At 44.9% G+C, this 26,197-nt stretch overlaps 1 protein-coding gene across 1 annotated transcript in view; it reads left to right on the top strand.

Moving 5' to 3' along the window:
- The window catches only part of ALOX5 (arachidonate 5-lipoxygenase), a 39,318-nt gene extending 14,482 nt beyond the window's left edge, over nucleotides 1-24,836 (top strand). Inside the window, exons 2-14 of the mRNA XM_077310078.1 lie at nucleotides 766-964; nucleotides 3,342-3,423; nucleotides 3,599-3,721; nucleotides 5,129-5,235; nucleotides 6,883-7,055; nucleotides 7,314-7,460; nucleotides 7,541-7,744; nucleotides 9,285-9,371; nucleotides 10,136-10,314; nucleotides 13,255-13,376; nucleotides 15,530-15,630; nucleotides 17,662-17,832; nucleotides 20,136-24,836. Of these exons, the coding sequence (XP_077166193.1) occupies nucleotides 766-964; nucleotides 3,342-3,423; nucleotides 3,599-3,721; nucleotides 5,129-5,235; nucleotides 6,883-7,055; nucleotides 7,314-7,460; nucleotides 7,541-7,744; nucleotides 9,285-9,371; nucleotides 10,136-10,314; nucleotides 13,255-13,376; nucleotides 15,530-15,630; nucleotides 17,662-17,832; nucleotides 20,136-20,315 (1,875 nt within the window). The 3' untranslated portion in view covers nucleotides 20,316-24,836. The remainder of the gene's footprint in view (nucleotides 1-765; nucleotides 965-3,341; nucleotides 3,424-3,598; nucleotides 3,722-5,128; nucleotides 5,236-6,882; nucleotides 7,056-7,313; nucleotides 7,461-7,540; nucleotides 7,745-9,284; nucleotides 9,372-10,135; nucleotides 10,315-13,254; nucleotides 13,377-15,529; nucleotides 15,631-17,661; nucleotides 17,833-20,135) is intronic.
- The last annotated feature ends 1,361 nt before the right edge of the window (nucleotides 24,837-26,197 follow it).

Here is a 26,197-nt window from a genome sequence, read left to right as displayed (position 1 = left end):
ACCTTACAAGGGGGAATCAATTTATGTTGGGAAGTTAATATTTTATGGATGGAGAACTACCGTTTTAGGGTTAGGGAAGCCAGGGTTTCCTTGATGTTGATTTCCTGGCCTCAGCTATAGACCTGACTGTCATGGACTGTAGCCAAAGGTGAACCAGAGTCCCAAGAGCCTGCGGGGCTCTTCCCTTGATCTCCTTTCCCCCTCCTGCTCGGTTCTTCACTGGGACGGAGCCTGTTCCACAAATTCAGAGCATCCATGATGTTCTCTGTAGTTTGCATGTTATTTTTTAGGACTGAGCGCCTTTTGGCCTGTAGGTATGAAAACTGTAACTTTCGTTTTGTTCTGATTGCTGTTTGAAGAGAAAAGCCTTTCCACCGTGGGGAGTGTAAATGGTGGGAATTTGAAATGTAGATGGGAGCTGGGGAATGCTTTTCTCTAGCCTTATATTGGGCTAGCTAGTTATTCTTAGCAATAGATTTCCTACCATGATGTTTCCAGATGTACCTTTTTGGACACAATTTCTTTTTCTAAGAACATCTCAGCGTTTCTTGCAAAAGAACCATAGTTCGTGACACTGGTGGATCAGCTCTGTTTTGCAGGCCCTCTATTCTGGAACTGTTGAAGATCCTGGAAGGTAGTCAAGTTGTTGACATTCTGTGCAGTGAAAGAATGAAATTATTAAAAGAAAAGGAGGGAAAGACACAATCGACATGTAGTGGACATAGTGTTCCCCAGTAGATCGTATTTTATATTTTCTTCCCCTAGGTGGACAGTTATGATGTGACGATGTCAGAAGACCTGGGGGAGATTCAGCTGATAAAAATTGAGAAGCGAAAATATTGGTTTCCTGATGACTGGTACCTTAAGTACATCACAGTGAAAACACCAATAGGTGATTACCTGGAATTTCCATGTTATAGATGGATTACAGATGAAAAAGAGGTGATACTCCGAGATGGGCGAGGTGAGTATTTGGGAGAGTTTTATTTGAAGTGAGCAGATGAGTTGAGAACTGCTTTAACTAGCTTTATATGCAGTTATTTAATTTATTTATGCCCTGCCTTCCTCTTCAATAGAGACCCAAAGTGACTTACATCAATCAATGTACTCACTCCCATTATATCCAACTGAATTTTTTTATTTCTTTCTTTAAAAAAAACAGGGAAATAAGGTGAAAAAACTTAAAATCTGACAACTTTTTAAAAAAATAAAGTATATAAATAAAAAATATAACATTGATGGCCGATCTACACATTTATATAAATCATTTCCAAATATCTAAAAACAACTCCATATGCAATTGCTATATCTGTGTTGCATTTAAATACTGATAAGAGTTTTAACTTCCTCTACTTTCCCCCATTTTCCCCTAACAACCCTGTGAAGCCATCCATCAAGTTTCCATGACAGAATGAGGATTGGAACTTGGGTTGCCTAGAGATCCTTGTCCGATACTCTTAACTGCTATGGGACTCATTGGAGAGATATTGTGCAACCACTTCCATGAAGACATTCTAATCCACCCACTCCCATGTCTTGCCATTCCGAACCACCTTCCATGTTTTCTGTGCCCCTGTAGGTCTCTAGAAGGCAGTGAGAAGTTTCTCCTCTACTGGGAAGAGAAGTCAGAGTCTCTTAACTGAGAGGCAATATTTTGACCCTACCCCCTTTAGAAACTTTCCCCTGTACTTAAAGATGAAGGTTTCGTGGAGAGGAGGGGACCTTGACCTAGCATTCCACACCAGGGATGCAGCGTTAGAGGGATTTTTAGGAGGGGTGGGGGGTTCAGAATGCCACCTTTCAACTAAAAGTGTAGCTGAGAGGAGGCCTTCTGGTACACCACATGGAAACTTTTTATTAGATGTTGCAAGAAGTTCTGGAAGTGGGTTAATGCCTCCTCTGTTTCAGTTACAAGAATTTATGCTCCATTTTAGCAGCAAGGACTTATCTCTTGATGAATATGGGCCACCCCTTTGTATCAGGCTCTGTAGATACCAGTCTCAGGTGCATAGGGAACCTGGCTATTTCTCAAAGAGATGTATGGCCAGGGAATTCTGAATTCAGTTGGGTGGGGGAATTATAGCAACCTGCTTGTCCACCACAGGAAAAGGAACAGGCTTCATTACCTGTGAACAGCAGGAACTCTGTTCCTGCAGGAGAGCCAGCATGATATAGTGGTTAAGAGCGGCAGACTCTTATCAAGAGAACTGGGTTTGATTCCCCATTTCACATGAAGCCAGCTGGGTGACCTGGGGCTAGTGACAGTTCTCTCAGAGATGTTCTCACAGAGCAATTATCTTAGGAGTTCTCTCAGCCCCACTTTCCTCACAGAGAGTTGGTTATGGGAAGAGGAAGGATAAATTACTGTAAGCTGTTCTGGTACTCCTTCAGGCAGTGAAAGGTAAAGGTAAAGGTATCCCCTGTGCAAGCACCGGGTCATGTCTGACTCTTGGGGTGACGCCCTCTAGCGTTTTCATGACAGACTCAATACAGGGTGGTTTGCCAGTGCCTTCCCCAGCAAGCTGGCTACTCATTTTACCGACCTTGGAAGGATGGAAGGCTGAGTCAACCTTGAGCCGGCTGCTGGGATCGAACTCCCAGCCTCATGGGCAGAGCTTTCAGACTATATGTCTGCTGCCTTACCACTCTGTGCCACAAGAGACTCTCAGGCAGTGAAAAGCAAGGTATAAAAAACCAGTTCTTCCTCTTGGCTGACTTCTTGGGTTGTGTTTCTTCTCCAAAACTGTTTTACTGATCCTTTCTCAGTTTAGTGTTAGGGAAAGGGCAGAGGTCTAACTTTTTCTTTGGCAACACTGCTTGTTCTTATCTTCTGAGCATTCACAGAGCAGAGACCCAACAGTCAAAGTAGAAGACTTGGGTGAAGTGTCATTTGGTCAGGGTATGTTTCAGTGATGAGATGTGTGAGTGCAGGGGGGGGTCTCTAAACCCCCATGTTGCTTTTAAAAATTTGATACCAGTATTATGATTCAGAGGAAGGTCACAAATCAAGTGATTACTACTAGTCTCTTTTATCAAATAGACAAAACAATTATTTTATGTACTTCTGTAATATAGATGGGGAATATGGGGTCTGCATTCAAAAGAGGCCTTTAAGAGGATTATAGGCAGGAGCCTGAAAAGGTATCAGCGAGCCAGAGAATGAGCTGGAAGGGGGACTTTAGTGGTCAAGAGAAATTCTTCAGCCTTATAACCCCTAGCAGATGAAGAACACATTCCACAAACTGACCTGCTGGGTTCCCTGTATGTGACAAAAGGCACTCGGAAACTAAGCTTCATCTCAGGTCATATTCTGTCCTTATTGTTTCATCATCTCGTTCTAGCCAAACTTTCTAAGGATGACAAAACTCAGGTCCTTAAGCATCACAGACGCAAAGAACTGGAGGATCGCCAGAAACTGTATCGGTGAGTATCCTCATGGCTTCACAGCTTGTGTTGTTTTCTATACATTGAGGAGTAATTATTTGTGGCTGATCTGGAATGTGCAGGCCACTGATTGTTTTTTTTTTAGTGGTGCAGTTTTCAGTCTCATAAATCACAAATAGGCTGTTGGCTCACTAGTTCTCTTTTTTATTGTCAGCTGGGGAGAATGGCATCCTGGCTTTCCCTTGAGTATAGATGCCAAAACTCACAAGGAGTTGCCTCGCAACATACAGTTTGACAGCGAGAAAGGAGTCGACTTCATTTTGAATTATACTAAAGCGTAAGTATTTTGAAACCATTTGAAACTCATGTTATAGATCAGGGATTCTCAGCCAGGGATCCACGGGAGCTCCAGGTTCGCAGCCGTTCCCCTCCTGCCTTAATGCAGTGGTCCCCAACCACCGGGCCGTGGCTCCCTCTCCCCCCCCCCCCCCACAATGAGAAATTTCCCAGGCCGCAAGCAAATTGGCTGCCAAAGCATACGCAAAAGTCCTATGCATGCACGTTTGCAGCCGTGCATGTTGCAACACGCAGGCACGCAGGCGCGAAATTGCTGCGTATGCATGTTTGCTGCCGCGCATGGCACAAACATGCATGCACGGCCGCCGGATCACCCTCCCCCACTCACTGGTCTGCAGCCTAAAAAAGGTTGCAGACCACTGCCTTAATGGACTCAGCCGCAAGCTAGGAAACCATCTTCTTCCATTGCTCCCCCTCTTGAGTGACAGTGAGTTCTGTTGGGGTTTCTGTGCCTTTGAAAGGGCAGAACCTACATGCCTATTCCTGCTTTAAATCACTGCCCCCCCCCCATCCTCCTTGAGCCTGCCTGTTAATGTACGTGGTGATGTCACTTCCGGGGGGCATGGCAGGGAGGTATGGCCAGCTGAGATCATTTCTGGCTCCTCGAAGCCTAAAAAATTATTACAGGAGCTCCACCACGGTCAAAAGGTTGGCAATAGCTGTTATAGATAGTTAGATTCAAACACCATAGACACAATAAAAGATTCAGGGTATAACCTTTCTAGTCAAAGATCTTTGGCTTGCTTGGAGAAGGGTGGCCTGTAAATTGAAAATGCAAGAATGATATTTTTATTGTGTGGTATATTTGTTTGTTACTGAGTTTCTTGAATCATCAGAATACTGGCTTTCTGTTTGCTTGAAAGATGCAGGTAGTTTTGTCTTTTAACCACATGGTTCATGCCTATAATATTAAAAGTTAAAATTTCTCAAACCCTTATTTTTGTGGAAAGCAGCTTTACTGTTGGAACTCACTGAGATTGATTGTATCTCTCTGATTTTCCATAGTGAACTCTGAAGCAAACAGTAAACAAGAACCCACAATAACTTACCCAAACCAAATCTCTGCAGCACCCTCCCACCCATTCTTAAGCCCCCAAAGGGTAAGCCTAAAGAGGACTGAGAAGCCATAACTTTTTGGCTGGAATGAGACACAGTTGTCGGAGAAGACACAGATGTCACTCTTCTCTGATGAAGGTGCCACACCTGTTTTGATTCTTACAAGTGTATTCAGATTTCCTGCAGTCTCGTGTCCTTATATCATCACTGAGAATTTCATTTCAGAGAAGAAAGGAAATTAGGAAGGTGAACAGTGTTGGTTAGAGGGGAGAAAGTACAAGAAGGAGTGATAGCAGCATGTAATCACTTGATATTTATTTTCTTTCTCTAGGATGGAAAATCTGTACGTGAACCGCTTTATGCACATGTTCCAATCCTCCTGGAGTGACTTTGCAGATTTTGAGAAGATCTTTGTCAGAATTAGCAATACAATTTCTGGTGAGTTTTGATTAAATTTGTTTCACGTATCTGTCAAAAGTGTAAAGCATGGGATGAGTGAATTCAGATGTAATCTGAATGTATGCATTAAACTGTCTGTTTTTACTGGCTTTGTATTTTTAAGTCTTGGTGGTAGTGAAAAGTGTTGTCAAATTTTATTTTTATTTAGGGATTTATATACCACCATTCTCGGATGTATCATCTTGGGGCAGTATATAAATTGCAGACAATTTATAGCAATCCTGTAGAATTATAGCAAGCCTGTAGAGTTATCAAGACAAAACCACCCAGAGCTGCAAAGAATGGGCGGTATAAAAATCGAAATAAATCAAAATAAATAATAAATAAATGAACACAGGTGGTTTGCCACTACCTGCCTCTAAAGCAACCCTGGAATTTCTTTGCAGTCTCCCATCCAAATATTAACCAGAACTGACCATGTTTAGCTTCCCAGATCTGAAGAGATGGAGCTAGCTTGAGCCCTCCAGATCAGGGCTGGATCTTATGAACTAAAATGCTAATTTTATCAACTGGTTTCCTCATTCAAATCCAGTATTTTGGGATTTGGGCCAACAAAACAGAAATTCCATCTCTTCGAAGAAAAAATAGAGGTGCCGGTAAAAGGGGAATTTTGGCATAAATATCCCACTTAATCTGATATTATGAATGCAGTTTGCTTGGTGATTTAGGGTGAGATTAATAGAGGAGACATGTGGGTAGCTCAACTGGGTGGGGGGCACTGCCAGAACTCTCTAGAGAATTCCCACTATTAACCGGCTGTGAACTGCTGCAAGAAAAGCACCTGAGCATGTGGTTGCCTTCTTTGAGCATCTCTTAGTTCATTTGTTGTCCTTATTGCTTGCATTCCAGCACTGTAGATTGTAGGCCGAGGAAACTGGAAAGTATTTTTGGGGGATTCTGTAAGTACAGGTTATTTAGAAGTGTGGAGAAGACACTCATGCAACCTTTTGAAGAAGAAGAAGAGTTGGTTCTTATATGCCGCTTTTCTCTACCCAAAGGAGTCTCAAGGCGGCTTACAATCGCCTTCCCTCTCCCCACAACAGACACCCTGTGAGGTGGGTGAGGCTGAGAGAGCCCTGATATTACTGAAGAAGAAGAGATGGTTCTTACATGCCGCTTCTCTCTACCCAAAGGAGTCTCAAAGTGGCCTTCCCTTTCCTCTCCCTACAACAGACACCCTGTGAGGGAGAGGAGGCTGAGAGAGCCCTGAGATTCCTGAAGAAGAAGAAGAGTTGGTTCTTACATGCCGCTTCTCTCTACCTGAAGGAGTCTCAAAGCAGCTTACAATCATCTTCCCTTTCCTCTCCCCACAACAGACACCCTGTGAGGGAGGGGAGGCTGAGAGAGGCCTGATATTCCTGCTCGATCAGAACAGCTTTATAAGTGCTGTGGCAAGCCCAAGGTCATCCAGCTGGTTGTGTGTGAGGGAGCAGGGAATCAAACCTGGCTTGCCAAATTAAACATCCGCACTCTTAACCACTACACCAAGCTGGGCCCAAATTGTAATAGATTCAGCTACACTAAAAAGGAACAGAAAACATGCATTCATTTTGAATGATGAAGAACAACGAATATTCTGTGCTAATAGTGCTCACTTGGACTTCCTTTTCATTTTTTTTTGTTTAGAGTATGTGATGCAGCACTGGCAGGAAGATTTCATGTTTGGATACCAGTTCTTGAATGGGTGCAATCCTGTAATGATCCAGAAGTGCACAGAGCTGCCCAAAAAGTTTCCCGTGACCACAGAAATGGTTGAATGCAGTTTGGAGAGGAATCTGACGCTGGAAGAAGAAATGGCGGTACAAACATTTCATGGTCACATTTCATTATTATTTAACTCCCATTTAAAACGTGTGTTTGAAATCACATATAATAATTTTTTTTTAGAAACAGACTAATTTCACGTTCTCCTGAGCTCCATCCCATAGATCAGGGGTAGTCAACCTGTGATCCTCCAGATGTTCATGGACTACAATTCCCATGAGCTGACTCCCCCTGCCATAGACCACTGCTTGTCAGGAGCTAAACTAACTGGTTGTTTGTAACAATTTCTGTAGCACGGGAATATTTTCATAGTGGATTTTGAACTTCTGGACGGCATCGAAGGGAATAAGACAGACCCCTGCACAGTACAATACTTAGCTGCGCCCATCTGTTTATTATACAAGAACTTGAAGAAGAAGATTGTCCCTATTGCTATCCAGGTAAATTAGTTTTCTGCTCATTGGCTGACTAGTTTGTGTCATCGCTGTGCAAATTTTAACTGCGTTATTGCTCTCTGCAGATCAGTCAAGCTCCCGGCCCAGACAATCCCATTTTCCTTCCCTCCGATGCCAAGTATGACTGGTTACTAGCCAAGATCTGGGCTCGGTCTTCGGATTTCCACGTGCATCAGACTGTCACGCATCTCCTTCGGACTCATTTAGTTTCTGAAGTGTTTGCTGTGGCCATGTTCCGTCAGCTGCCAGGTGTCCATCCTCTTTTCAAGGTAGGCTTGTGTTGACGGGGATGCTTCCAGGAGTGTCCCAAATGCTTACCGTTATCGCTTATCAATATATTAAAGTCCTGTAGCATGGACAAAAATTTAATAAAGCTAGCAAGGGATTGAAGAAACATTGTTCATTTTTCATGAGCCATTTCTACTCTAAAATCAATTTCCTTGGAAGTGCAGAAGCTTTATATAGTATCTGACATCCTCCAGGATTCCTGCTTAGGAATGTGCTAATGGTCCTGGGCCCCCAGGAAGCACAGTTGGCCTCAACCAGGGCCAGGGCCTTTTTGGTCCTGGCCCCTACCTGGTGGAATGAGCTCCCAGAAGAACTGTGAGCCCTGTAGGAACTCCTTCAGTTCCGCAGGGCCTGGAAGACAGAGCTCTTCCGCCAGGCATCTGGTTGAGGCCGAGCATGACAAGTACCGGGGAAATTAGACACTATGCTCAGGTACTAGACCAGCAGGAACTAGCCCGAAGCATGTCCATCCTCAGCTGTTCCAACATCTAACTCTATAACATTAGAGGTCTGGATGTAATAATGTAATACCGCCAACTTGGGATTGTGTAATGTTAAGATGTTTTATTGGGTTGATGTTTTTACGAATTGTGATTTTATTGTTTTTATTGTATATGTTGTAAACCGCCATGAGCCAGAATTTCTGAGAATGGCAGTGTATAAATTAAATTATAAAATAGAAATAAAATAAATAAAATGCCGTTCAAACAAATTACAAAGGTGATCTGACTCCAATGATGACAAGAGAACTGGGTTTTTTAAAAGGGAAATAATTACAAGGCAAGTGGAAGAGAGAAGCAGTAGTGTCTTTTGTTAGCGTTGTTATTTTTTTTTTCCTTCTCTCATTCTGTATTTACCCTTTTTTATTACTTTCTAACTTTTGAGATTTTTCCCTTCTTTTTTCTGTGGTCTTTTTTCTGTGGTCTTTTTTCTGTGGTCTTTTTCCTAAAAGAAAGAAAATTTTAAAAACACACAATTGGATTTAAAAAGATGAGTAGTGTGCATGCCTGATGTTCTATTTGCCCAGTTAGGGGTCACTGTCATTTAAGGCAGGGGTAGTCAACCTGTGGTCCTCCTGTGGTCCTCCAGATGTTCATGGACTACAATTCCCATGAGCCCTGCCAGCAAATGCCAGCAAATGCTGGCAGGGGCTCATGGGAATTGTAGTCCATGAACATCTGGAAGGCCTCAGTTTGACTACCCCCGATTTAAGGGAGTTTTGTATTGAGTTGCCTTTCAGTGTTGTTCCAGTACTGTGAAATGCAGAACTGTATGCTGAACACATTGACTGTATTAAAAATCACATTTCTCATATATTAGATTTGATTTTAGGCAGACAGTTTTGCATCGAGTTGAAAATGAACATTTGCCTTCATTGTCCTTGTGGCCATTTTATGCAGTTCATGCCTTTACTTCAGGCTGGGAGGTTTGCTGGGTGAAGTAATCATCTTGGGAGTAAGTCACATTGCTTTAGTAAAGTTGCAAGGCATATTTCATCCAGAGCTGCTTTTTGATTTACAGCTCCTTGTACCCCATGCGCGGTTTACCATCGCCATCAATACCAAAGCCCGAGAACAACTCATCTGTGAATATGGTCTATTTGACAAGGTGAGCCAATTTTCCTTTCAATTCAGTCCTTTCTTGGGACTGGAAGGGTCAAGAAAGACGTTACTCGAAGCCCCTGGCATAAGAGAGCCCACTATGTTGGTAGAGTTGAAGGCATACACTTCTTTATTATTTGATTGTTAATAATGTAATAATAAATATTGTGCAATTTTAATTAAGGTTAGACAACTTAGTATCATTTCGACTATATAGACTAGGGGTGGGCAAACTGTGGCCCTCCAGATGTCCATGGACTACAATTCCCATGTTCCCCTGCCTGGAGAGAACGATATAAACTACTGTGGGAAAAGACAAACTATTATCCTGAAATAAAAAAACAGTATTTAAAAGAGAAAGAAAATTGCTATCTAAGATTTCTCAATACCACTATCAGTGTAGAACCAAAGATCTGGAAGGGGCCATACAGGCCATCTAGCCCACTCCCCTGCTCAATGCAGGATCAATAAAGGATCCATGTCTTAAAATGTCACAGTTCTCTTATCACTCCCTTTGGTTGAGCACTCTCTCTCTTGATTGGAAGGGTTCAGGAGGCACGTGAAGGACAAGTTTTTGCAGTGACCCTAATAATGCCCCCTCAAGTAGAAGCACACATGCCCCACCCCCTCTACACCATAGTTGTGTAAAGCAGGCAGGTGCTGGGACCCCAATGTGCACTAACATTTGGAACACAGTACCCTGACCTCTGTTAGGAGGATTCATTGGCAGAATCATGCACCTGTCTTTGCTTGTTCCTTTGGGTGTCACAGGCTAATGCCACAGGAGGAGGTGGGCACGTGCAGATGGTCCAACGAGCAATGAAGTGCCTCACTTACAGCTCCCTCTGCTTCCCTGAAGAAATCAAAGCAAGACGCATGGAGAGTACTGAGGAGATTCCGTACTACTTCTATCGGGATGACGGTATCAAAGTGTGGGAGGCAGTTAAGAGGTAGGGCTCATCTGGAATAAATCCTGTTACAGCATGGTGGCTGAGTCCCTAAAGTGCTCCTGAGGCTTTCTCTTCTAACATCCCATCACACCTGGTCAGGGATTCCCAACCAGGGTTCTGGGGGACATTGGGGTTATGCGAGAGCTTCCCCAGGGGTTACACAGCCTCTCCCAGAAGTTTGGATGATTGCTGACACCACTTGATGTCACTGAAGCCACATCACCCGCTGCTCTGCAGGCCTAGTCCCTGTCTCCACAGTCAGAATGTTTCTTTTAAAAGTTGATTTTTACAGTTCTTTCTTTCAGTGTTCAGTCTTACAGTTCTTTATTTCAGTGTTTTGTTCTGGGGGGGGCACTGCAGTCGTAGTTAGAGTTGTCCTTTCAGTTTGGTAGCTGTTGTTGTAGTAGGTTGCCAACTTTGGGTACTGTTGTTCTGCTCTAGTTTGCTGGCCTGGGGGGCACTGTTTAGTTCTCCTGCCAGGGCTGTTCTCATAGAGCAGTTCTGTCAGAGCTCTCTCAGGGTATCTGGCATCAAGAAATATAATAATAATAAAGAGAGGAAGGGAAGGCAATTGTAAGCCGCTTTGAGACTCCTTTGGTTAGTGAAAAATAGGGTACAAAACCCAGCAGCTATTCATCCTCTTTTCTGTATTTGTTGTGGGGGGGGGGCTGGATGGGAGAGCCTGTGATGATGGAGCATTTCCCACCCTCGGCTGATATGCGAGTCCATAAGTTTGCCCAGATTTTGTGCTGAAATTAGGTGCCTCGGCTTATATGCGAGTATATACGGGTAAATAAATCTTTCTTTTTCTAGTCTTCTCACAGGCTCACAGCGGGTAACAACATAGATCAACAGTTAACAAACATATAAAAATCCTGTATAAAAACCTTTAAAACATTCTATTTCTGTAGCACCCAACTAGTTCAGGTTTAGGTTAGGGGGGGTCAAATCTTTCATTTTGCAGACTTGGGGCCAGCACTTTCTTCCCCCATTATTGTCTGCTATCTAAATGCAGGTCACTGTGTCATTTAGGAATGAAGGGTGACCACTGTGGACCTGAGGCCAATTGATGTGCGTAGCATTAAATGCCACCGCGGCAACTCTGCTTGAGCGTCTCTAACCTCCCTCGTACCCAGCAAGATGCAGTGCTGTGTTGGGAGGGCAAAGTGTGGGAGATCACTTGAAAGCTATTGTGTTCAGAGCTGCTTCTAGCACCAGGGAGATTAGCATAGGCTGTGGTTGCTGATGCAATCCTGTGTGAAGTCACCCTTGACGGAGAGAAAACACAGCTAGGACATCCCCGTTAGCACAGAATCATTGGTTTTCTCTCTGTTTTTAATAGTGGTTTCCCTTTCAGCCCTGGGGTATGTTGAAGCAGCCCTGCTTCTGCTACATTCTCATGTACTCAGGGCATAATGAACCCAGGCCTGGCTCAGAGCGGCTGAAAGGGTGATCAGCCCTCCACCCCAATCACTCTGACTGAGCAGGACTTTTCCTCAGAAGGAAATAGGCATTAAGCTCCTGAATACACCAGTAATGTTTATTAAGCTCACACCAAGGGATTCAAAAGCACGAAACATTCAAAGCCAAATTGTGCATTACAGTTTTGAAAGAACTCATGTTCCCCACAGTTCTACAGCAACTCTGCATGAAATAAATTGGCAAAATAACTCCCTCAGAGTGATTTTTACTCAGGCAAATGATTTGGGGGAGGAGTGCTCCTCCCTCCCTGCTGCTCCATTTCAAGCCCATTTGGGCTCTCTTTTGTATAAAGAAGGCATTTCTCAAAAGCTGCTGTGTGGTTGTAGGAAACCCTGGATTCAACCCTTTGAAAATCATAATATGTCATTTGACTGTCCTGCACACTTCAAACATACCCAGGCCTGCTTCAGTTTGAATTGGAGAATCTCCTTTGCCTTTTGCTGGTTTTATGCTCCTTTGTGTCTCAGGCCCACGTGATTTTCACCCTCCTTCTTTATAGGAATGGGATGGGAATCATTCATATCCAGGTAGGTTACGCCAAAAGGTTTTTGGGGAAACAGTCTTCTGTTTTGGATGGCCCAGTGAAAGCTTTCCCTCTTATCAGAAGCTTGCATTGGGCTGATTTTGGAGACATGGGGAAGGTGCTGATACAGTCGCACTTTCAGTACCTTGGCCAGAGGTTGCTTGTCCAACAGCTATTAGAGAAGAGCTGAAGTCATGGAAGTGCTTTTGAGTATCTTCTGCTTTTGTAACTTGCGTTCACTGCAGTCCTTGGAACAGGCTCATCTCCTTGTTGTTTGTCTTTGCACAACCTTCGCACCTAGCCACACGCATCCACACATCGATTCCTTCAGCCTAGCTTTCCATAAAACAAAGGTCAGCTAATAATAAGAAACCCACATGACAGAAAACTCTGAAATATTGTGCACAGTTTTGTAATGTTGTCTTTCAAATAGTGATGATGATGAGTACTGTCATACTGTGTCTTGGGTTTTTTGCCCTGTTTTTTGGTTGTTTGTTTTTTTTGGGGGGGTTACCCTTTGGAAAGAGCCTCTTGTGGCACAGAGTGGTAAGGCAGCAGACATGCAGTCTGAAAGCTCTGCCCATGAGGCTGGGAGTTCGATCCCAGCAGCCGGCTCAAGGTTGACTCAGCCTTCCATCCTTCTGAGGTCGGTAAAATGAGTACTCAGCTTGCTGGGGGGTAAACGGTAATGACTGGGGAAGGCACTGGCAAACCACCCCGTGTTGAGTCTGCCAAGAAAACGCTGGAGGGCGTCACCCCAAGGGTCAGACATGACCCAGTGCTTGCACAGGGGATACCATTTACCCTTTGGAATTGTAAAAAAATGGGGGACCTTGCCTGAGAACCTTAAACAGATCTTTTTTTTTAAGATTGCTTATCAGCAGACAACTTCACGGGCTTCTGAGATTGTATCTGTTTTCTTGCTGGTTCTGCAGCTTCGCAACCGAGATTGTCACCATCTATTATGACAGTGATGAGACGGTGTGTGAGGATCCGGAACTCCAGGCCTTTGTGAAGGATATCTATGTCTACGGCATGAGAGGCAACAAGGCGTCAGGTGAGACGTTCCTATTAGAGCCGGAATCTCTCTCTGTGCTACCTGTGAATGGATTGGAAATTTTTTTTGGGGGGGGGGAATATCTTTATTTGATTGATTGATTTTGCATTTATATACTGCTGCATTCCATTTGGACTCACGGCAGTTCACAATAAAACGATATAAACCCATTGAAACGCATTAAAATTAACATTACTAAGCATTAAAAGAGCCTCTTGTGGCGCAGAGTGGTAAGGCAGCCGTCTGACAGCTTTGCCCATGAGGCTGGGAGTTGAATCCCAGCAGCCGGCTCAAGGTTGACTCAGCCTTCCATCCTTCCGAGGTCGGTAAAATGAGTACCCAGCTTGCTGGGGGGTAAACGGTAATGACTGAGGAAGGCACTGGCAAACCACCCCGTATTGAGTCTGCCATGAAAACGCTGGAGGGCGTCACCCCAAGGGTCAGACATGACTCGGTGCTTGCACAGGGGATACCTTTACCTTTTACCTTTTTAAGCATTAAAATGAATTGTCGAAGGCCAGAATTGACCGGCTGTTGTGGGTTTTCCAGGCAGTGTGACCGTGCTCTGGTAGTTTCAGTAACTGCAGCTGGCACCTTCAGAGGCAGGGCACGTGGCATGGGGAAATGCCCATCTTGACATGTCCTACCTCTGAAGAGGACAGCCACAGTTACTAGGGAAATATCAGGGACTAAAACTACTAGACCACAGTCACACAACCCAGAGAACCCACAACTCTCAATTCCCAAGTGCCTTTTCTTCTTTGAACCCAAAAGGTTATTAATAGGCATTACAGGTTATAGTAGTGGTAACATTTGCCTAGATCAGCCTGTCTCAACTTTATTTACCCTTGAGAAACCCCTGAAACATTCTTCAGGCTTCAAGAAACCCCAGAAATGATGTAATCATGCAGAATATGGTTGGGAAGCAGAGCTGTGTACACGCCCACATGGGGCCCCTCCCATTCTCACCCCTCCAAGCCCATCATTGGCCATTTTGGAAGGGTGGGGCAGGTCGACATGACTATATATGGTCATATCACCCAATAAATGTTTAACAAAATTTTTAAAATATATTCAAAATTAATTAGCCCCCACCCTTTTGAGAAACCCTTCCAGGGCTGACAAACCCCAGGGTTTCATGAAACCCCGGTTGAGAAAGTCTGGCCTAGATACTAAATAGTTTAAAGGTAAAGGCATCCCCTGTGCAAGCACCGGGTCATGTCTGACCCTTGGGGTGACGCCCTCTAGTGTTTTCATGGCAGATTCAATACGGGGTGGTTTGCCAGTGCCTTCCCCAGTCATGACCGTTTACCCCCCAGCAGCAAGCTGGGTACTCATTTTAGCGACCTCAGAAGGATGGAAGGCTGAGTCAACCTTGAGCCGGCTGCTGGGATTGAACTCCCAGACTCATGGGCAGAACTTTCAGACTGCACGTCTGCTGCTTTACCCCTCTGCGCCACAAGAGGCTCTGCTCAATAGTTTACTGGTCTCCAATTCATGACTGAGGCTTCACTGAAATCTTAGGACTCCCCCCCCCCCCCGCCCCAATCTGGTCATGTGCACAAGGACTGGCTCTTCAAGATACAAAAATAACATCTGGCCCTGCAGGTGCAGCCAGGCCAGAAAGGCATGAATTGGGGGAAAGGACCCAGTATTTGTATCCACATTTCAATGCGGATACTCCTGCTTTCTTTGACATCTTATTTCATGGCACCATTGGCAAGCCTCTGGCATATATGCACAACTTGAACCTGAAAGTGATGAAAAAGGAAAGAAAAGTGAGATAAATGCAGCTAATGCTGTGTGCATTGAGGCAGAACACTTGAAGGCAGAACGTAATGTGCTCTGTTCCTTTGAGACAGGGAAGGCTGCCCACGTTTCACAGCATGCAGAAGGCTCTTTCTTGGTGCATAATAACCCACCGGGCGGTCTGCTACTGTTACTCTTTTAAGAAAAGTTTGGCTTCCACTGTTCGGTTCACCCTAATTGGCTTCGTTAGCAAAGTCAGATCGAAAATTCATGATCTTGTTGACTTGCTTCTTGAACTTGAGCCAGTAAAGAATAAAAAATCGGTCTGTTTTATAAAGCTCGGGAGGGAGCCAAGGGTTAGTTTTTTTTTTTTGCTGGTTTTAAAAGTTTCTCTTGAATTTCAGGATTTCCTAAGACAATCAAGACACGAGAGAAGTTGGCAGAATATCTCACTGTAGTGATATTCACAACATCAGCACAACATGCAGCTGTGAATTTTGGCCAGGTAAAGGTTTACTTAGATGCAGTTCTGTACTTGACTTATGAACTTTCAGCAACTTTCACACTGGATAGGTCAGTCCTGTTCAGGGACCTTGAAGGGAAAACGAGTTGGCATGAGGAGTACAGAAAAGAAGGTATTCCAGGCTCACATAATAATGGATCAATGGAAATAAAGGCATCTATAATACTCTGGCCAGGTATAGGTTCTAGAATGCAGCAACCTCCACCGTTCTTCCAAATAGCCAAAGCCAAGGGAGGAGGCAAGATACTAAGTCATTTCAGTTCAGGAGTCCAAAGGTGAAGCGGGCACAATAGTTCAGTCTAATAATCAAGGCTTTCAGGATTCAAGCAAGGTGATGTCAGCATATATCTTGCCTTGCATTCACACAGCACAATAGGCCTGTATTGTTAAATGACAGCTGCTCAGACTTAATCCTGCAACAACTCATCACTTTGAACAGGTAGCTGATGTTGACCCATGAGGCTAGCACTTCTCCTTTTAGCCTACAGCTCTAAGCCCCTGTCTCTGTCTCTCTAATGGTGCAGGTGATTCTGGAGGGCTGGAAACAGGCAGCTGCCTTTTAATCTGCTGTATCCGAGCTGGGGATAGAGGTGACTCTGTGCAAGCTTTTGGCTGTAAGCCTTGGCATGCTTGCACCTTCTCCTCTTTTTTTTCCAGCTTCTGCTACCTCTGGCCTGGCTATGGTGGCTGCTTCCTCCTCTGAGAAGTCCTCAACCTCTCTGAGTCCTGGCTGACCCAAGACATAGAGCCATTGGCACAACCAGCAAAACAAGAAGAGAGGCTGTCATGACCAAAGTGCTAGTTAAATCTTCTTATAGCTTAGAGCACAGGATGGAGTTAGATGTTAGGATAACTCAGTGCTGCTACCAAAAGCAATATCCCAACATTTGCAAAGTCTCTCCCTTATAACTTTCAATGCAGCTCACTGTGAAATGAATGCTTTGAGTCTCCTTTCATGTCATTGGCCGCTGACACAGGAAATTCCCAGCATGAGGGGATAGATCAGTAGTAGGTCAGTAGTATTATTTCCAGAGTCCTTGGGCCACCAGCAGACATGGTAATTGAACCCCCAAAGGCTCAGTTCACGTTCTAAAGACAGATCTCTCTCTCTCTACTGAGGCCTACTGAGGAAGAGAACAGCCACACGAAGGAAGGTGGCCCATGTGGCTTGATCCTGCAATATATATTTGAGATAAACAGGCACTTTACACTTCTGTGTGTGTGGAGTACTTGCACCTTTACACTTTTATGTGTGCAAAGTTCTGTCCAGTCTCAGCCGACCTATGGCGACCCCATAGCGTTTTCAAGACAAGAGCCGAATAGGGCTGGCTTGCTATTGCCTGCCTCTGCAAAGCAACCCTGGAATTCTTTAGTGGTCTCCCATCCAAATACTCCGCACTTAGCTTTTGAGATTTGACAAGATCAGGCTAGCCTGAGCCATCCCCACCAGGGCACTTTAGATTTTACCGGGAAATAAATACTTTGGAATTTGTGAGACAGTAGAACAGGGGTAGTCAAACTGCGGCCCTCCAGATGTCCATGGACTACAATTCCCAGGAGCCCCTGCCAGCGAATGCTGGCAGGGGCTCCTGGGAATTGTAGTCCATGGACATCTGGAGGGCCGCAGTTTGACTACCCCTGCAGTAGAAGTAACTGGAGAAGGAGGAAAGGTAGTATGGGGGGTGTCAGTGGAGGCTGGCAGTGAAAAAAAAATGACAGGAAACCATCTTATTTCTAACACTTAGCATAAAACCAATGAAAAGATGAGAGCCGGGATACAGCAACCACCGTGGTTATATTTAGAAATAAGTTGCTTCTGCAAGCTGTTTCCAAATTATTTACATCCTGATAGCGCTAGTGACAAATGTACACATCCAGATATTTACTGATTGTGGCATTTAGCTTTCTGCAAAGCTGCATCTGTGGCATCTCGTGTGCTTTGAATCAGCTTACTTGAACATAGGCTGCAAATCACTGTGCACCTTACTGCTCCCTTGCTTTTTTACGGCATAGTATGATTGGTGTTCCTGGATTCCCAATGCCCCCCCAACGATGCGGTGCCCGCCACCTACAGAAAAGGGGAGTGTCACCATCGAGTATATCGTGGAGAGTTTACCGGACAGGGGTCGCTCGTGTTGGCATCTGGGGGCCGTCTGGGCCTTGAGCCAGTTTCAGGAGAATGAAGTGAGTGACTCTTTCGCCGCTCTGAGATACTTCCTTGCTCATTTCTCCCCCATCCCATTTCTCTTTCTAAAAGACGTGCTTGGCTTCCAGCCTTTTGGTAAAGTGTGTCAGAAGCCGAGGCACGTTCATGTTGGCAGTGCTGACTTAGGGCAATCCATAGTGTTTTCAGCTGAGAGATGAAGAGAGGTGGTTTGCATTGCCTGCCTTTGTATAACTACTCTGGACTCCCTGGGACCGTTTATGCACTGGAGCAGTGGTCCTCAACCTTTTTGAGGCTGGGGACCGGCAGGGCAACTGCCCGCCTGTGCATGCCGCACATTGCGCATATGCTGCCGGGCATGCTCACATGCGCCATGCGCGGCCATGCACAATGCACGGGTGCGGCCCTGATTCCCTCTCCCCCCCCTTCCCGCAGTAAGAAGCTTCCCGGGCCGCAAGCTTGCAGCCTGGGTAGTTTTTTACTGCGGGGGGGCGGGGAGAGGGAGCCGCGGCCCGCGGATTAGGGACCACTGCACTGGAGGTTTCATGCCGGGCTGCAGGCTGGAGTTTTAGTCATGGCAGGTTGCCCCACCTCTTCCTGCACCTGCACGGAGGAGCATTTGGCCTGGTGTACCTCATGCACCCAAACTTTGTGCTCCTGCATGGAAGCTGGGGCAGTGAAGTTCATAGTGCGTAAATGGTCTTGGTGGTCTCCCATCCAAGTGCAAAGCAGGAGTGACTCTGCTTAACTTCCAAGATTGGATGAGATCAGGCTAGCCTGGCACATCCAGGTCAGAGATGGGACATGCAAGCACTCTCTTTTAAGGTCATTTCCAGACAGCATTAACTACCAACATGAAAAGAGAGGCCTGGGGCTTTTGGTTATGTAGGCCTGTGCTACTGGACAAACTGTCAGGGGCTGGCACCGGATTGAAGTAAATTGTCTCATGTGCATCTAGCATGTAGATGTCTGGAGCAAGCAGATGCCTGCCTTCCATCAGGATGTTTCTTGGATTCCTGAGTATTTGGAATTACTGGGAGTTGTAGTGTAGAAGGACAGTACCTAAGAAGAGGAAGAAGAAGAGCTGTTTCTTGGCACTCTGCTTTTCACTACCCAAAGGAGTCTTAAAGTGGCTTACAGTCGCCTACCCTTCCTCTCCCCACAAGAGACACCCTGTGGAGAGGGTGAAGCTCAGAGAAGTCTAAGAGAACTGTGACAGGCCCAAGGTAAGCTACAAATGGGTAGCTGTGTTGGTCTGAAGTAGCACAATAAAATCAGAGTCCAGTAGGACCTTTAAGACGAACAAAGATTTATTCAGGGCGTGAGCATTCGAGTGCAAGCACCCTTCGTCAGACTATGATCTTCTTACATGACAGGGAATATATAGCAAAAATCAGTTCTGTTACATCAGTAGACTGTGTCACAACCAAATATAGCCTTTGATCTCAGGTAACAGCATTTTGGTTTCTCTTTGTAAAGTACACTGAATTCTAAGGGATTGATTGGCTGTTTTTACAAAGGATTATCATTGGCTGTATTTGGTTGTGACACAGTCTACTGATGTAACAGAATTGATTTTTGCTATATATTCCCTGTCATGTAAGAAGATCATAGTCTGACGAAGGGCGCTTGCACTCGAATGCTCACGCCCTGAATAAATCTTTGTTGGTCTTAAGGGTGCTACTGGACTCTGATGTTATTGGCCCAAGGTTGCATGTGGAAGAGTGAGGAATCGAACCCAGTTCTCCGGATTAGAGGCTGCCACGCTTAATAACCATGCCAAGCTGGTTCTTAAAAGGAGTGGAAGGAGGTTCTAGTACGATTAACTTCTATTTTCACTGTGCTCGAAAGAACTCCGACCCGAGCGGCCCTGATTGGGTAGAAAGGCCGGATATACGTGATGTCAATAAAAACTTGTGCCTCAAAAGCTCCTTTAGAAGGAAGGGGCCCTGATGAATTTGCAGGAGCCTCATTCAAGCAGGGGTAGTCAAACTGCGGCCCTCCAGATGTCCATGGACTACAATTCCCAGGAGCCCCTGCCAGCATTTGCTGGCAGGGGCTCCTGGGAATTGTAGTCCATGGACATCTGGAGGGCCGCAGTTTGACTACCCCTGATCTGAACGCTGCTAATATAGCTTGTTTTACGGGGAATTCTAAGGGTTTTCCAAGAACATGCAATTCTAAGGGTTTTCCAAGTACATTCAGCTCTCCGGAAGGAAGCGGGGGCCATTGAGGCAAGACAGGTTTGGAGAGCAGTCGATCTTCACCGTTTCTTTCACCGTTTCTTTCCCAACAACTGCATTTCTGTGTCTCCTACAAACAGCTGTTTCTGGGGATGTATCCGGATGAGCACTTCATTGAGAAGCCAGCGAAAGAAGCCATACGGAAGTTCTGCAAGAGCCTGGATGAAATTGTCAGCTTGATTGCTGAACGGAACAGGAACAAAAAACTTCCCTATTATTACCTTTCTCCGGATCAGATCCCCAATAGTGTCGCTGTATGAGCTGAACGGTGGTGAGATCTGAAGCAGCAATCAGTGGGTGTGACTGGACACCTGGCTTGGGAGCAATTCAGAGGATAATCTGTGGTTGATAATATTGTAGATCAGGGATAGTCAACCTGTGGTCCTCCAGATGTTCATGGACTACAATTCCCATGAGCCCCTGCCAGCAAATGCTGGCAGGGGCTCATGAGAATTGTAGTCCATGAACATCTGGAGGACCACAGGTTGACTACCCCTGCTGTAGATTACTGGCAGAAGAAATTCAAGTGCTCATTAGTAATTAGAGTGACCGTCATACAGCAGCTAGTGTCAGCGTTTGAAAAATCAAATGTTATCCCGAAATCTGTCCTTAAAAACACGCAATCGCAGATGCAAAGTCTGATTTTTATTTTTATTTTTGCTACCAGTTTTTCTTGATGTTTCCCTCCGTGGCTGTGCACAGCATACATTGGTTTCCCTCTTCCTCTGCTGTGCTTTCCTGCAGCCCACAAGAAAAGATTTTGAACTTGGGAGGGGGAAATTTGATATTCCCCAGTTCCTTTGCCAATGAGATTCCCATAATGAATTCATTCAAGTTCTCTAGAGAGGTGGTCTTCAGCCCATGGGCTGGAATCTGCAAGTGAGCTGCCATTTTTCTGCTACATGCACTGCCAGCTGTGGTGCAATGTTCCATGCCACAGTCTACATGCATGCTGCGAGGAGCTGGGTGACTGTGTGGTATAATCACTCTGCACTGAAGAGACACCAAACCTTGGCCTGTTTCTCATTGCAGCCTGCCTCCCGGAACTTGGCTTGCATTTGTTTCCCTGTCACCCACAGCCCTGTCCTCAACACAAATGAGGTCGTAACCCTGACTTTCCCCCTTCCTTGCAGTATAGTGCTGTGATGACAAGCAATTGGAGCTTAATGGGCCCCTTTCTACAACACAAAGGGGGGTTAAACATGGGTCCCACCGCTGGAAATACTGAAGATTGTTGTGCTGTGCAGTTTTGACACAGGAGCCATATCTGAATATTTCTTTGAAGTTTTATAAAGGCTATGCAGAAGGATGTGCATTTCAAAGGAAATGTATGGGATGAACAGCAGTGTTTCTTCCGCTCATATCAAGGAGAGCAGAGCAGCAGCAAGAACATGATGCATTGGGAGTACATTTTGACTCCTCATGCTGAAATATTCAATCTCTCATATTTTGAAGATTTGAAACCAAACCTTTAGGTTTTATCTAGTCTACTTCCTTTTTAGTGTTTTGCGCTTTTAGGAACAGCATCCTTTAACTCTGATTGACTGAGCCTGGCCTGGAATTAGAGTTACCAGCTCTAGGTTAGGAATTACCTAGAGATTTGGGAGGTGGAACCTGAGGATGGGTTATGGGAAGGGGAGGGACTTCAATTAGGGTATAATGCTCTAGAGCACTGGTTCCCGGGGACCACTCAACGCTAGGGACCACTCACCGGAGACCACTCAACACCTTTTACTGAGGCCCGGTGGGGGGGGGGTAGTTTACTCCTCTACTCTCAACCACTGCCCTAACGCTCTCTGATCGCTATGATAATGTTTAAACATCCCTTCAAAATAAGATACAGACACGCCACAACAATGAACATAAGGTACATTTTATTTTCATGGAAATTTTAACTCATGACAATGACAAATCAATGGGAACCTTGAGCTTGTTTCTCTGCAGCAAGATAGTCCCATCTGGGAGTGATGGGAGACAATGACACCCGAAGTGTGTTGTAAAGGGCCGGGGGGATGAAGTAAAGGGCTGGGGGGGGGGGAAGAAGGCGTCCTTCACAGCCCACCTCCAATTAGTCGACGGACCACATGTGGTCCGTGGCCTACAGGTTGGGGATCGCTACTCTAGAGTCTACCTTCTAAAGCAGCCCTTTTCTCCAGGTGAATTGATCTCTGTTGCCCGGAAATTGGCTATAATCTCAGGAGATCTCCAGCCACCAGCTAGAGCAGTGGTTCTCAACCACCGTAACGCCGTGACCCCAACTGCAGTGGCGCACGCAGGCGCACAACCATCTGGAGGCGGCATGGAGGTGGCCAGTGCCATCGCTCCGCTGCTGCTGCTGCCTGCCGCCACCTGCGACTGCCGCCACGGCCACCAAACTGGTGACCCCACATAAGGGGCCAGGTGACCCCCACTTGGGGTCGGGACCCCAAGGTTGAGAACCACTGACCTAGAGGTTGTTAACATTCCCTGGCATGCTCAGTTATGGAGGGTACCAAGCAGCCCTTGTCTACCTTGTGGGAGGCCAGGTGTCTGTGTGTCTGGGATTTATAGTTCCGACAGAACTGGCAAACTGTTTTGGGAAATAGATTAGGAACAAGCCGGCCAGAGAAAAGGAAGCTGAAGGAATCATAGGTGGAGATCAAAGGTTGAAGAAAGTGGAAGAAGAGCCCAACACAGCCTAACATCTTTCACAAGTATGCACAGTTCTTGTGGCAGCCCTAGGAGAGAAGGTTCCTCGAGGGAAGTGACTCATGAGTCTTTGTGCGGGGAGCTTTTCCTGTGGTTTGGATGTTGAACCGAAGCTTTTTCCGCAGGCTTCCTTGTTTTCTTCTTTCCCTTTTGTCGTCATTCATGATTTCCTCATTGCTTCTCTATGCTGTCTCAAACCAACTTGACCCAACACCATTTGAGTCCAGGGGCACCTTTAAGACAACAAAGTTTTATTCAAGACGTGAGCTTTATTCAAGTTTTATTCAAGACTCAGACGTGCTCACACCTCGAATTAATCTTTGTTGGTCTTAAAGGTGCCACTGGACTCACATTTTGTTGTGCTACTTCAGACCCACATGGCTACCCATTTGAATTCACCTTCGATCCAGTTTGAGAAAGCATGGATAGACAGCAGGAAAACCAGTGGAAACACAATAGATGGGAAGCAAGGAAGCTTGAAGAAAAAACTTTTGTGAGAAAACACCCTTTTGGTATCAACCCACAATGTCTGTTTTCAGTAAGCAACCTGAAATTTGAGACCAACAGTGGCAAAAAAAAAAAAAGCATTGAGTCCTTAAAGATCATTCTTCAAAACAAATGCAATTATAAATCCATTAATTTCAATAGCCGTAAAGGTAAAGGTATCCCCTGTGCAAGCACCGAGTCATGTCTGACCCTTGGGGTGACGCCCTCTAGCATTTTCATGGCAGACTCAATACGGGGTGGTTTGCCAGTGCCTTCCCCAGTCATTACCGTTTACCCCCCAGCAAGCTGGGTACTCATTTTACCCACCTCGGAAGGATGGAAAGCTGAGTCAACCTTGAGCCGGCTGCTGGGATTGAACTCCCAGCCTCATGGGCAGAGATTCAGACAGCATGTCACTGCCTTACCACTCTGCACCACAAGAGGCTCTAATAGCCTTAGTCTGGAGTAATTCTGTTTAGGATTGTACTATTAATAACAGTCATTAAGAGAGACCGCCCCTTCTGCCATGTCCTCCCAAAGAATATTAAGATCAAGGGATCAAAACAGGATCAGAAGCCATGGCCGCAGGGCGGTAAAACTGGCCTTGACAAGGGTCAGGGCCTTTTTAGCCAAATCCACCACTAAACCCTATTATGAACTGATTACTCACCCACCCACCCCAGGTGAGTTTAAACCTTTGGATTTAAATTAAATTTAATTTTAAAAATGATGTGATGTTTTAATTTAGTTGTGTTAATCCTGAAATTTTGGTGTGAAGCGCCTTGAGCCATCAGGGAAGGGCAGTATACAAGAATAAATAAAAATCAATAAAATAAATATTATTTTTAAACTTTATATACCGACCTCCCAGCAAGCCGGCTCGGGCCTTGCTTCCAGGCTACCAAGAGAAAGGGCTGCCTACTAGGAAGAAATCTAGTTTCTTTAAGACTGGAAAGGTTTTTCACACTGTTTAGGAATGTGCTGTCAGATTAGACCCCAAATAAAAATAAATTTAAGTTTGCAAATGATCAGACATAAGGAACAAATTCTATTCCAAGCTTCATTGGAAAAGATTTCACAACCTTCTTAAGATTGTGTTACTGCAGCGCTGCTTCTAAAATCAGATATTTGATCCTAACATTTAAAGCCAGTTCTAGCCTGACTGAAAAAACCTAGTGGCTAATGTTAAGAGTTGTAAATATTGTTTCCTATTTGTTACCTTTAAAAAAAATATTTCATCATGTCATGTTCCATTGGCAAACCAAAGCATACCTATTTTAACAAGTCACTTTTTTTGTTTGCCTCTTTTTATACTTGTTTTTAAACAATATTTAAAAGCTTGCAAATAGATCAGAGAGAAAGCTAGTTCTGAAATTGTCTATTGAACACTGGGGAAATGGCTGTGTTCTGAAGATATTTCATTGATGAAAATTCACTGATCGTAGAAAGAAGCAGCAGAATGTATTGAAATGTAAATTATAACTAGAAATTAAAGCGGTTCATAATGATAAACTGGCATTAAACTGTTTATTCTCAATTCCTTTATTCTCAATTCCTGTAAGGGTTGTAGAACTATTAAATGTATTAAAAGTGGATTTTGTGCCTTGCTTTTGGAGAATAAAACTGAAGAGAATATACTGGAATGCCTTATATTCCTTCCTTAGTAGCATAGAACAAAGCATATGTGCAATTATCTTACCAAGGATGGTGGGGACCTGTCCTAGAGTGAAGCCTAGTCAGGTGAGAAATTACCAAGAAACAGCTGCAGCCTACGTCCTGTCTCTGAACTGCTTCTGAGGATGACTGAGCCCCTGGCCAACATGAGAGAGAGAACCCATTTGTCTGCTTGCAAAACTCTATGCCTGATATTTATTAGTATGCTCAATATTTATCAAAAAGGTATGGATCGAGCCACAACTCTGTATCTCAACAGGCAGTAACAGAGCAAGATTTGCATCTAGCACTTTCGAGACCCACAAGATACAGGCTTTGAAAAGTCAAGACTCCCTACTGGGTATCTGTTTCACTGGGGTTTGATATAGTGAAGGTTCCCAGCCCTGGTGCATTATTAATCTCTGCTAAAAGTGGTCCAGTAGTTACACGGATAAGCTGGGAGTATGAACCATGCAGACTGCGTGGGAGGCGGATGAAGCACAGGAGAAGAACAGTAAGCCCCAAAGCGGCTTGCAAACGCCTTTCCCATCCTCTCCCCACAAAAGACACCCTGTGAGGTAGGTGGGGCTGAGAGAGCTCCAAGAGAACTGCTCTGCAAAGAACAGCCCTCAGATAACAGCAACTAGCCTAGGATCACCCAGCTGGCTACATGCAGAGGAGTGGGGAATCAATCCCAGCTCTCTAGATTAGAGGCTGCTGCTGTTAACCACGGCACCAAGCTGGCTCAGGAGGTGCTAAATTGGATAAGAGAATGGAGAGACACTGGATCTCCCCTCTGCAATACAGGGATGGTGCATAATGGCTTGTAATTCAAAATTATTAGTGCCGCAGGCTACTGGTTATAATGTGTCCAGTGGAGCTGTACCTGCTGGGGTTAGAACAGGGGTAGTCAACCTGTGGTCCTCCAGATGTCCATGGACTACAATTCCCATGAGCCCCTGCCAGCAAATGCTGGCAGGGGCTCATGGGAATTGTAGTCCATGGACATCTGGAGGACCACAGGTTGACTACCCCTGGGTTAGAAGGGAAGTCAGGGAAAGCTGGTGTTCAACTGAACTGCTGTGCAGCTTCAGGACTGACAAATCTTTGGTTTAAAAGAAGAATTATATTTGTGATAAAACTGCTCCCAAAACAAAAACGTGAAAATTGTACATAAAATAAAATAAATGTTTTTATATCGCACCCATCCTGAACACTCGAGGTGGGTAACTACATAAATCAACGATCGGTAAAAATATAAAATCACATAAATTCCATAAACATAAAAATATCCTATTTCTGTAGCCCCTGACTA

This window comes from Paroedura picta, chromosome 14, assembly GCF_049243985.1.
Source record: "Paroedura picta isolate Pp20150507F chromosome 14, Ppicta_v3.0, whole genome shotgun sequence".
NCBI classification, from domain to species: Eukaryota; Metazoa; Chordata; class Lepidosauria; order Squamata; family Gekkonidae; genus Paroedura; species Paroedura picta.
This window is presented reverse-complemented; position numbering and strand designations above follow the sequence as displayed.